Source organism: Lithobates pipiens, unplaced genomic scaffold (assembly GCF_037356315.1).
Source record: "Lithobates pipiens isolate NorthernLeopardFrog02 unplaced genomic scaffold, aLitPip1_a1.2 Scaffold_19, whole genome shotgun sequence".
In the NCBI taxonomy this organism is placed as follows: Eukaryota; Metazoa; Chordata; class Amphibia; order Anura; family Ranidae; genus Lithobates; species Lithobates pipiens.
This window is the reverse complement of record NW_027507764.1, coordinates 595859626-595872597: the sequence shown is the minus strand read 5'-3', so window position 1 is coordinate 595872597 and position 12972 is coordinate 595859626. Positions and strand designations below refer to the sequence as shown.

The 12972-nt window shown below is 48.6% G+C and overlaps 1 protein-coding gene across 3 annotated transcripts in view; it reads left to right on the top strand.

Annotated features, from left to right (window-relative positions):
* KCNH2 (potassium voltage-gated channel subfamily H member 2) overlaps positions 1-12972 on the top strand; it is a 289789-nt gene that overhangs the window by 251570 nt on the left and 25247 nt on the right. For 2 of the 3 annotated variants that reach the window (XM_077493653.1, XM_077493654.1), the window contains exons 7-8: positions 4167-4208; positions 10487-10889. In XM_077493653.1, coding sequence (XP_077349779.1) covers positions 4167-4208; positions 10487-10889 — 445 coding nt within the window. The remainder of the gene's footprint in view (positions 1-4166; positions 4209-10486; positions 10890-12972) is intronic. The other variant, XM_077493655.1, reaches the window with a different exon arrangement.

The following is a 12972-nucleotide window of genomic DNA, read 5'->3' as shown; positions in this document are numbered from 1 at the left end:
GCTTATTGGTCAGAGAGTGAGTCTGGATGGAGCAGAACAGTCTGTCACTTAGGATGCCCATTGGTCAGAGAGTGAGCCTGGGTGGAGAAGAACAGTCTGTCACTTGGGATGCGCATTGCTCAGAGAGTGAGCCTGGGTGGAGCAGAACAGTCTGTCACTTGGGATTCTCATTGGTCAGAGAGTTATTTTGGGTGGAACAGAACAGTCTGTCACTTGGGATGCCCATTGGTTAGAGAGTGAATCTGGGTGGAGCAGAACAGTCTGTCACTTGGGATTCTCATTGGTCAGAGAGTTATTTTGGGTGGAACAGAACAGTCTGTCACTTAGGATGCCCATTGGTCAGAGAGTGAATCTGGGTGGAGCAGAACATTCTGTCACTTAGGATGCCCATTGGTCAGAGAGTGAGTCTGGATGGAGCAGAACAGTCTGTCACTTAGGATGCCTATTGGTCAGAGAGTGGGCCTGGGTAGAACAGAACAGTCTGTCACTTATGATGCCCATTGGTCAGAGAGTGAGCCTGGGTAGAGCAGAACAGTCTGTCACTTGGGATGCCCATTGGTCAGAGAGTGAGTCTGGATGGAGCAGAACAGTCTGTCACTTAGGATGCCCATTGGTCAGAGAGTGAATCTGGGTGGAGCAGAACATTCTGTCACTTAGGATGCCCATTGGTCAGAGAGTGAGTCTGGATGGAGCAGAACAGTCTGTCACTTAGGATGCCCATTGGTCAGAGAGTGAGTCTGGATGGAGCAGAACATTCTGTCACTTAGGATGCCCATTGGTCAGAGAGTGAATCTGGGTGGAGCAGAACATTCTGTCACTTAGGATGCCCATTGGTCAGAGAGTGAGTCTGGATGGAGCAGAACAGTCTGTCACTTAGGATGCCTATTGGTCAGAGAGTGGGCCTGGGTAGAACAGAACAGTCTGTCACTTATGATGCCCATTGGTCAGAGAGTGAGCCTGGGTGGAGCAGAACAGTCTGTCACTTGGGATGCCCATTGGTCAGAGAGTGAGTCTGGATGGAGCAGAACAGTCTGTCACTTGGGATGCCCATTGGTCAGAGAGTGAGTCTGGATGGAGCAGAACAGTCTGTCACTTGGGATGCCCATTGGTCAGAGAGTGAAGCTGGGTGGAGCAGAACAGTCTGTCACTTGGGATTCTCATTGGTCAGAGAGTGAATCTGGGTGGAGCAGAACAGTCTGTCACTTAGGATGCCCATTGGTCAGAGACTGAGCCTGGGTGGAGCAGAACAGTCTGTCACTTAGGATGCCCATTGGTCAGAGAGTGAGTCTGGATGGAGCAGAACAGTCTGTCACTTAGGATGCCCATTGGTCAGAGAGTGAGTCTGGATGGAGCAGAACAGTCTGTCACTTGGAATGCCCATTGGCCAGAGAGTGAGTCTGGGTGAAGCAGAGCAGTCTGTCACTTGGGATGCCCATTGGTCAGAGAGTGAGTCTGTGTGGAAGAGAACAGTCTGTCACTTGGGATTCTCATTGGTCAGAGAGTGAGCCTGGGTGAAGCAGAGCAGTCCGTCACTTGGGATGCCCATTGGTCAGAGAGCGAGTCTGGGTGGAACAGAACAGTCTGTCACTTGAGATTCTCATTGGTCAGAGAGTGATTCTGGGTGGAGCAGAACAGTCTGTCACTTGGGATTCTGATTGGTCAGATAGTGAGTCTGGGTGGAGCAGAACAGTCTGTCACTTGGGATTCTCATTGGTCAGAGAGTGAGTCTGGGTGGAACAGAACAGTCTGTCACTTGGGATTCTCATTGGTCAGAGAGTGAGTCTGGGTGGAGCAGAACAGTCTGTCACCTGGGATTCTCATTGGTCAGAGAGTGAGTGTGGGTGGAGCAGAGCAGTCTGTCACTTAGGATTCTCATTGGTCAGAGAGTGAGCTTGGGTGGAGAAGAACAGTCTGTCACTTGGGATGCCCATTGGTCAGAGAGCGAGTCTGGGTGGAGCAGAACAGTCTGGCACTTGGGATGCCCATTGGTCAGAGAGTGAGTCTGGGTGGAACAGAGCAGTCTGTCACTTAGGATGCCCATTGGTCAGAGAGTGAGTGTGGGTGGAGTAGAACAGTCTGTCACTTGGGATTCTCATTGGTCAGAGAATGAATCTGGGTGGAGCAGAACAGTCTGTCACTTGGGATGCCCATTGGTCAGAGAGTGAGTGTGGGTGGAGTAGAACAGTCTGTCACTTAGGATTCTCATTGGTCAGAGAGTGAGCTTGGGTGGAGCAGAACAGTCTGTCACTTGGGATGCCCATTGGTCAGAGAGTGAGCCTGGGTGGAGCAGAACAGTCTGTCACTTGGGATGCCCATTGGTCAGAGAGTGAGTCTGGGTGGAGTAGAACAGTCTGTCACTTGGGATGCCCATTGGTCAGAGAGTGAGCCTGGGTGGAACAGAGCAGTCTGTCACTTGGGATTCTCATTGATCAGAGAGTGAGTCTGGGTGGAACGGAGCAGTCTGTCACTTAGAATGCCCATTGGTCAGAGAGTGAGTCTGGGTGGAGCAGAACAGTCTGTCACTTGGGATTCTCATTGGTCAGAGAGTGAGCCTGGGTAGAGAAGAACAGTCTGTCACTTGGGATTCTCATTGGCCAGAGAGTGAGTCTGGGTGGAGAAGAACAGTCTGTCACTTGGGATGCGCATTGCTCAGAGAGTGAGCCTGGGTGGAGCAGAACAGTCTGTCACTTGGGATTCTCATTGGTCAGAGAGTGATTCTGGGTGGAACAGAACAGTCTGTCACTTGGGATGCCCATTGGTCAGAGAGTGAGCCTGGGTGGAACAGAACACTCTGTCACTTGTTATTCTCATTGGTCAGAGAGTGAGCCTGGGTAGAGCAGAACAGTCCGTCACTTAGGATGCTTATTGGTCAGAGAGTGAGTCTGGATGGAGCAGAACAGTCTGTCACTTAGGATGCCCATTGGTCAGAGAGTGAGTCTGGGTGGAACAGAACACTCTGTCACTTGTTATTCTCATTGGTCAGAGAGTGAGCCTGGGTGGAGAAGAACAGTCTGTCACTTGGGATTCTCATTGGTCAGAGAGTGAGTCTGGGTGGAGAAGAACAGTCTGTCACTTGGGATGCGCATTGCTCAGAGAGTTATTTTGGGTGGAACAGAACAGTCTGTCACTTGGGATGCCCATTGGTCAGAGAGTGAATCTGGGTGGAGCAGAACAGTCTGTCACTTAGGATGCCCATTGGTCAGAGAGTGAATCTGGGTGGAGCAGAACATTCTGTCACTTAGGATGCCCATTGGTCAGAGAGTGAGTCTGGATGGAGCAGAACAGTCTGTCACTTAGGATGCCTATTGGTCAGAGAGTGGGCCTGGGTAGAACAGAACAGTCTGTCACTTATGATGCCCATTGGTCAGAGAGTGAGCCTGGGTGGAGCAGAACAGTCTGTCACTTGGGATGCCCATTGGTCAGAGAGTGAGTCTGGATGGAGCAGAACAGTCTGTCACTTTGGATGCCCATTGGTCAGAGAGTGAGCCTGGGTAGAGCAGAACAGTCTGTCACTTGGGATGCCCATTGGTCAGAGAGTGAGTCTGGATGGAGCAGAACAGTCTGTCACTTAGGATGCCCATTGGTCAGAGAGTGAATCTGGGTGGATCAGAACATTCTGTCACTTAGGATGCCCATTGGTCAGAGAGTGAGTCTGGATGGAGCAGAACAGTCTGTCACTTAGGATGCCTATTGGTCAGAGAGTGGGCCTGGGTAGAACAGAACAGTCTGTCACTTATGATGCCCATTGGTCAGAGAGTGAGCCTGGGTGGAGCAGAACAGTCTGTCACTTGGGATGCCCATTGGTCAGAGAGTGAGTCTGGATGGAGCAGAACAGTCTGTCACTTGGGATGCCCATTGGTCAGAGAGTGAGTCTGGATGGAGCAGAACAGTCTGTCACTTGGGATTCTCATTGGTCAGAGAGTGAGTCTGGGTGGAGCAGAACAGTCTGTCACTTGGGATTCTCATTGGTCAGAGAGTGAGTCTGGGTGGAGCAGAACAGTCTGTCACTTGGGATGCCCATTGGTCAGAGAGTGAGTCTGGGTGGAACAGAACACTGTCACTTGGGATTCTCATTGGTCAGAGAGTGAGTCTGGGTGGAGCAGAACAATCTGTCACTTAGAACACTCATCAGTCAGAGATTGAATCAAAAATTTCTTTCTTTCAAGTTAAGGAAGAGGATCGAAGAAAGTGCAAAGAGCCGAAGAGAGGTAAAGTGTCTGCGGGCGGAATGATGTCCGATGATTGCGCTCTCTGGTTGTTGTTACAATGTATCACTGTCACTATGAGATCGTTCCTCATATCATCCCCGGGATGGGACCTCATCGTCTCTTCACATTGTTATCAGTGGTGGGCGTTGTGGGGATACCGGCCTGGTCTGATGGCTCCCCCTGGTGTTATCTATGTGAATTGACACTTTCTATTACAATGTACACATGATGCTTTACTGATGTCATGGGGGTGGGGCATCAGTGAAGGCGGGATCTCCCTCCTGTCAGTGATTGGAGGATACAGAGGAGGCGGGGCTATCAGTGGGACGATGTGTATAAACTGCTTTCTGTGCGTTTTCCATCCTTCTGCGTTCTACTGCATCTCCACCCCCGGATGACCGGCACCACCTTTATTATGTTTTCTGTAGATGATAATAAACCGATCGTGTCCTTTAAATGATCCCCGATGGGGGATGGGATCTTCTCATTCACCGAGATCAGAGATAATGAGAACCCAATAGAGCCTTTCCTGGGGCGCCCCCTAACCCCCATATACTCCCCCGATTACACCCCCAGATTCCCCCCCCCGATTACACTCCCAGATGCCCCCCTCATTACATCCCCAGATCCCCCCCGATTACACCCCCAGATACCCCCCTCATTGCAACCCCCAGATTCCCCCCATTACACCCCCAGATACCCCCCTGATTACACCCCCAGATGCCCCCCTAATTACACCCCCAGATCCCCCCGATTAACCCCCAGATACCCCCCAGATTCTCCCCCCCGATTACACCCCCAGATCCCCCCCCAATTACACCCCCAGATACCCCCCTGATTACACCCCCAGATACCCCCCTCATTGAAACCCCCAGATTCCCCCCAGATACCCCCTAATTACACCCCCAGATACCCCCCGATTAACCCCCAGATCCCCCCCCCGGATTACACCACCAGATCCCCCCCAATTACACCCCCAGATACCCCCCTGATTACACCCCCAGATGCCCCCCCACCTTGATTACAGCCCCAGATACTCCCCCACCCTGATTATACCCCCACTCTGATCACCCCCCTAGATTCCCCCCACTGATTACACCCCCAGATACCCCCCACCAATTACACCCCCAGATACCCCCTGATTCCACCCCCAGATACCCCCCCACCCTGATTACACCCCCAGATACCCCCCACCCTGATTACACCATCTGATACTCCCCCACCCTGATTACACCCCTGATACCCCCACTCTGATCACCCCCCTAGAAACCCCCACTGATTACACCCCCCAGACACCCCCACCCTCTGATTACACCCCCAGATACCCCCCCACTCTGATTACACCCCAAGATACTCCCCCACCCTGATTACACCCCCAGGAACCCCCCCCACCCTGATCACCCCCCCAGATACACCCCCACTCTGATTACACCCCCAGGAACCCCCCCACCCTGATCACCCCCCCAGATACGCCCCACTCTGAATACACCCCCAGATACCCCCCACTCTGATTACACCCCCAATACTCCACCACCCTGATTACAAACCCAGATACTCCCCCACTCTGATTACACTCCCAGATACTCCCCCACTCTGATTACACCCCCCGATACCCCACCACCCGGATTACACCCCCAGACACCCCCCATGCTGATTACACTCCCAGAATACCCCCCCACCCCGATTACACCCCCAGACACCCCCACCCTGATTACACCCCCAGAATACCCCCCACTCTGATTACCCCTCCAGATACCCCCCACTATGATCACCCCCCAGATCCCCCCCTGATTACACCCCCAGATACCCCCCTGATTACACCCCTAGATACCCCCCACCCTGATTACACTCCCAGTTACCCCCCACTCTGTTCACCCCCCCCCAGATACCCTCCACTCTGATTACACTCTCCGTATACCCCCAAATTCTTACTCTCTGATCATACCCCCCCACTCTGAACACACACTCCAGATACCCTACACTCTGATCACACCCCCGATACTCCCCAACACTCTGATCACACCCCCATATACCCCCACTCTGATCACACCCCCCAGATTTCCTCCAATCAGATCACACCCCAAATACCCCCCACCCTGAACACATTCCCCAGATACCCCCCCTCCCTGATCACACCTCCATATACCCCCCATTCCTCCAGTCTGATCAGATCTCACCGGCCCTGTCTGAACCTCTCTAAGTGTTGCACCTAGGGCGATCGGTCCTGGTGGTATAGTCTTCTCTTCCTGTCCGGGGGGATAGTCTTCTCTTCCTGTCCGGGGGGATAGTCTTCTCTTCCTGTCCTGGGGGATAGTCTTCTCTTCCTGTCCTGGGGGGATAGTATTCTCTTCCTGTCCGGGGGGGGGGGGGTAGTCTTCTCCTCCTGTCCTGGGGGGATAGTTTTCTCTTCTTGTCCTGGGGGGATAGTCTTCTCTTCCTGTCCTGGGGGGATAGTCTTTTCTTCCTGTCCTGGGAGGGATAGTCTTCTCTTCCTGTCCTGGGGGATAGTCTTCTCTTCCTATCCTGGGGGGATAGTCTTCTCTTCCTGTCTTGGGGGGATAGTCTTCTCGTCCTGTCCTGGGGGATAGGCTTCTCTTCTTGTCCTGGAGGGGATAGTCTTCTCTTCCTGTCCTGGGGGGGATAGTCTTTACTTCCTGTCCTTGGGGGGTAGTCTTCTCTTCCTGTCCTGGGGGATAGGCTTCTCTTCTTGTCCTGGAGAGGATAGTCTTCTCTTCCTGTCCTGGGGGGATAGTCTTTTCTTCCTGTCCTTGGGGGGTAGTCTTCTCTTCCTGTCCTGGGGGATAGTCTTCTCTTCCTGTCTTGGGGGGGATAGTCTTCTCTTCCTGTCCTGGGGGATAGTCTTCTCTTCCTGTCCTGGAGGGATAGTCTTATCTTCCTGTCCTGGGGGGATAGTCTTCTCTTCCTGTCCTGGGGGGATAGTCTTCTCTTCCTGTCTTGGGGGAGATAGTCTTCTCTTCCTGTCCTGGGGGATAGGCTTCACTTCTTGTCCTGGAGGGGATAGTCTTCTCTTCCTGTCCTGGGGGGGATAGTCTTTTCTTCCTGTCCTTGGGGGGTAGTCTTCTCTTCCTGTCCTGGGGATAGTCATATAGTTACATAGTTAGCCAGGTTGAAAAAAGACACAAGTCCATCCAGTTCAACCTTAAAAACAAATAAATAAAATAAAAAATAATCGTACAATCCAGATACCCAATTTTATGCCCACAATTGATCCAGAGGAAGGCGAAAAAAAAACCCAGCAGAGCATGCTCCAATTTACTACAGCAGGGGAAAAAAATTCCTTCCTGATCCCCCAATAGGCGATCGGATTTTCCCTGGATCAACTTTACCTATGTTAGTACCTAGTTATATTATGTACCATCAGGAAAGTATCCAAGCCTTTCTTAAAGCAATCTACTGAACTGGCCAGAACCACCTCTGGTGGGAGTCTATTCCACATTTTCACTGCTCTAACTGTGAAGAAACCTTTCCGTACTTGAAGCTGAAATCTCTTTTCCTCTAGACGTAAAGAGTGCCCCCGTGTCCTCTGGGTTGACCGTACAGAGAACAACTCAACACCAAGTTCACTATATGGACCCCTAATATATTTGAACATGTTAATCATATCCCCCCTTAATCTCCTCTTCTCAAGAGTGAATAAATTTAGTTCCTCTAATCTCTCCTCATAGCTGAGTTCCTCCATGCCTCTTATCAGTTTGGTTGCCCTTCTCTGCACTTTCTCCAGTTCCCCGATGTCCTTTTTGAGAACTGGTGCCCAAAACTGAACGGCATATTCCAGGTGAGGTCTTACTAATGATTTGAACAGGGGCAAAATGATATCTCTTTCTCTGGAGTCCATACCTCTCTTAATACAAGAAAGGACTTTGCTCGCTTTGCAAACAGCAGCTTGGCATTGCATGTTGTTATTGAGCTTATGGTCTACCAAAACCCCCAGATCCTTCTCCACTATGGATTCCCCCAGTTGTACTCCCCCTAGCATGTATGATGCATGCATATTCTTAGGCCCCAAGTGCATAACTTTACATTTATCAACATTAAACCTCATCTGCCACATAGTCGCCCAATTAGACAGTGTATTGAGGTCGGCTTGTAAATTGGAGACATCCTGTAAAGACGTTATTCCACTGCATATCTTGGTGTCATCTGCAAAGACAGAAATATTACTTTTGATGCCAGACCCAATGTCATTTATAAAGATGTTAAAAAGTAAGGGTCCCAACACTGAACCTTGGGGTACACCACTGATAACCTTAGACCATTCAGAGTAAGAGTCATTAACCACGACTCTTTGAATTCTGTCTTCTAGCCAATTTTCTATCCATTTACAAACTGATATTTCCAAACCTGTAGACTTTACCTTACACATGAGCCGTGTGTGCGGAACTGTATCGAATGCTTTTGCAAAATCCAAGTATACCACGTCCACCGCCACCCCTCTGTCCAAGGTTTTACTTACCTCCTCATAAAAAGAAATCAGATTTGTCTGACAACTTCTGTCTTTCATGAATCCATGCTGTCTGTTGCTTAAAGTGTTATTGTTCAGCAAGAACTCGTCGATGTGGTCTTTTATTAAACGCTCCAGTATCTTCCCAGCTATAGAAGTTAAGCTAACAGGTCTATAGTTAGTTGGTAAAGACTTTGATCCCTTTTTAAATATAGGCACCACGTTCGCCCTGCGCCAATCCAGTGGGACTATTCCCGTCATTAATGAGTCCCTATCTTCCTGTCCTGGGGGGATAGTCTTCTCTTCCTGTCCTGGGGGGATAGTCTTCTCTTCCTGTCCTTGGGGGGATAGTCTTCTCTTTCGGTCCTGGGGGGATAGTCTTCTCTTCCTGTCTTGGGGGGATAGTCTTCTCTTCCTATCCTGGGGGGATAGTCTTCTCTTCCTGTCCTGGGGGGGATAGTCTTATCTTCCTGTCCTTGGGGGGTAGTCTTCTCTTCCTGTCCTGGGGGATAGGCTTCTCTTCTTGTCCTGGAGGGGATAGTCTTCTCTTCCTGTCCTGGGGGGATAGTCTTCTCTTCCTGTCCTGGGGGGATAGTCTTCTCTTCCTGTCTTGGGGGAGATAGTCTTCTCTTCCTGTCCTGGGGGATAGTCTTCTCTTCCTGTCCTGGGGGATAGTCTTCTCTTCCTGTCCTGGGGGATAGTCTTCTCTTCCTGTCCTGGGGGGATAGTCTTATCTTCCTGTCCTTGGGGGGTAGTCTTCTCTTCCTGTCCTGGGGGATAGGCTTCTCTTCTTGTCCTGGAGGGGATAGTCTTCTCTTCCTGTCCTGGGGGGATAGTCTTCTCTTCCTGTCTTGGGGGGGATAGTCTTCTCTTCCTGTCCTGGGGGATAGTCTTCTCTTCCTGTCCTGGGGGATAGTCTTATCTTCCTGTCCTGGGGGGATAGTCTTCTCTTCCTGTCCTGGGGGGATAGTCTTCTCTTCCTGTCCTTGGGGGGATAGTCTTCTCTTTTGGTCCTGGGGGGATAGTCTTCTCTTCCTGTCTTGGGGGGATAGTCTTCTCTTCCTATCCTGGGGGGGATAGTCTTCTCTTCCTGTCCTGGGGGGATAGTCTTATCTTCCTGTCCTTGGGGGGTAGTCTTCTCTTCCTGTCCTGGGGGATAGGCTTCTCTTCTTGTCCTGGAGGGGATAGTCTTCTCTTCCTGTCCTGGGGGGATAGTCTTCTCTTCCTGTCCTTGGGGGGATAGTCTTCTCTTTCGGTCCTGGGGGATAGTGTTCTCTTCCTGTCCTGGGGGGATAGTCTTCTCTTTCGGTCCTGGGGGGATAGTCTTCTCTTCCTGTCCTGGGGGGATAGTCTTCTCTTCCTGTCCTGGGGGGATAGTCTTATCTTCCTGTCCTGGGGGGATAGTCTTCTCTTCCTGTCCTGGGGGGGATAGTCTTCTCTTTCGGTCCTGGGGGGATAGTCTTCTCTTTCGGTCCTGGGGGGGATAGTCTTCTCTTCCTGTACTGTGAATGTGATTTGGACTCCATCTATGATTGGCTGCATCACCTCTCATCTATGTCCACCCAATGCCTCATCGTCTCCTATTTATACATAAAACCTTCCCCATTGCAGCATTGATGATTGACTCAACCAATAAAAAGGCTCTCCCGTGACAATATAGCCGATGGCGGTGGGCGGTGTCAAGTGTCCGTGGTGTTCTTGTGACTTTGTGGCCTTCTCCATCTGCTTGTTAATCTTATCTCTCGTTTGACGTGTTCCGTCTCGTCTCCGGGCGCAGAATTTTCCGGTGTCTAAGTCTTGTTTTGTATCCCTCCAGACCACCACTCTGATTGGCCTGTTGAAGACGGCCCGCCTCCTGCGCTTGGTACGAGTGGCCCGTAAGTTAGACCGATACTCGGAGTACGGAGCTGCCGTCCTCTTCCTCCTCATGTGCACCTTCGCCCTCATCGCTCATTGGCTGGCCTGCATCTGGTACGCCATTGGTCACATGGAACACTACGACCAGGAATATCGATCGATCGGCTGGCTCTATTCGCTGGGCACCCAGATCATGAAGCCGTACAACAACAGCAACATGAAGTCGGGGCCGTCCATCAACGACAAGTATGTCACCGCCCTCTACTTCACCTTCAGTAGTCTGACCAGCGTGGGCTTCGGGAACGTGTCCCCCAACACCAACTCCGAGAAGATCTTCTCCATATGCGTCATGCTGATCGGATGTAAGTATAGCTCCATCATATACCGTTGTGGTGAAGGGAACCAGACACTAGACAATGTGCACTGCCGAAAAAAAAACCTTTGTTTTCATTTCATTTGTTTTTGTTTTTTTTCATAAATGAGAAAATTCTGAAATGAGAAAATTAGAAAATTCAGACATTTGAAAATTCTGAAATGAGAAAATTAGAAAATTGGGACATTTGAAAATTCGTAAATTCGAAAGATTGAAAGTTCGTAAAATGGGAAATTCGAAAATTCTGAAATGAGAAAATTTGAAAATTCAGACATTTGAAAATTCTGAAATTAGCAAATTAGAAAATTTGGACATTTGAAAATTCTGAAATTAGAAAATTAGAAAATTCTGACATTTGAAAATTCTGAAATTAGAAAATTCGGACATTTGAAAATTCTGAAATTTGAAAATTCGGACATTTAAAAATTCGGACATTTAAAAATTCTGAAATTAGAAAATTCAGGCATTTGAAAATTCGTAAATTTGAAAGATTGAAAGTTCGTAAAATCGGAAATTCGGAATTCAAAAGTCTGAATCGTAAAATGGGAAATTAGAAAATTCGGACATTTAAAAATTCTGAAATGAGAAAATTCGGGCATTTGAAAATCCTGACATTAGAAAATTCGGGCATTTGAAAATTCGTAAATTCGAAAGATTGAAAGTTCGTAAAATCGGAAATTAGAAAATTCGGAATTCAAAAGTCTGAAAAATCTGAAAATTCGGAAATGAGAAAATCCAAAAATAAAAAAAGGAAAATCCGAAAAGTAAAAGAACGGAAATCCCCAAATTCTAAATAATAACCAACTAAATAACTAATAATAACTAACTATTAAATTACAGGTATTGGAATTTTCTTTTAAATTTGGCTGTTACAGAACGTAACGAATACGAATTTATCCAAAATGACGAATTATCAAAAATAACAAATGCCGCGTTTCTAAACAAATGGAACAGAACTAATTAATAATAAATAATAATAATAATGATAAAATGTTTTTATTGTTATTATAATTATTCATTATTAATTTGTTACGTTCCATTCGTTTAGGCTCGACATTTGTTATTTCGGATAATTCGTAACTTCGGATAAATTCGTTGTCCTTACGTTCACTAACAGCCAAATTTGAAAGCAAATTCCAATACTTATGATTTAATAGTTAAGTTATTATTTCAGATTTTTGAATTTTCAGGTTTTCGGATTTAGAAATTTTCAAATTTACGAATACTCTGAAAAATTTGTTAGACTTTTTTTTTTTCGTTAATTCGGATATTTCCGAATTAGCGAATTTGTCGAAATTCGTTAAAAACCGGAACGAAACGAATTGTCCAGTGATCGCCCCGCCCCCCCCGCCCATGCCGGTGTTCTGTTCACACAGCCAACTCGTCCGAAATCTTCAATCACGTGACTTCCGGGGTCTCTCCCGCAGCAGCAGATTTCGGCGAATTGGCTCTACTGCTCAGGAGCGCGTGCGCTGCCCCAACACCTTGCGCATGTGCACTGGCAGCTGTTGGAGAACTCAACGAGCTTGCCTTGCGCATGCGTGCTGCAATGATTGGAAGATTCAACAAGGGGGGGGGGGTTATGTTATTCTGTCGGGTGCACGCGCGTGCGTGGGCAGTAAAGCCAAGTCGTTCGAAGTCTGCTGCTGGAGAGTCACCGGAAAGGGACACGATTGGAGATTTCGTCGAGTTGGCGGTTTTTAACAGAACATCGGCGCTGAATTGGTGATCACATGACTTTGTCTATAAACAAACAGCCTTAAAGATAGTTTCGGTCTTATTTATTAACAAAGCCGCGTGATCACCGTGTCGGCACTGAATCAGGCCTCATGCGGTTTTGTCTATAAAACAAACACTATTAGAGTAAAGTTCGGTCTTGTTTATAAACAAAGCCATTGATCATCACGCCTGAACCAAATTGGTGATCACATGACTGTCTATAAACGGTCTTAAAGATACGTTTTGTCTTTTTTAGCAACAAAGCCCTTGACCACCATGTTGGCATGATCACATGACTTTGTCTATAAACCGCGCACGAGCCAGCTTTAATCAACAAAGCCATGTGATCGCCC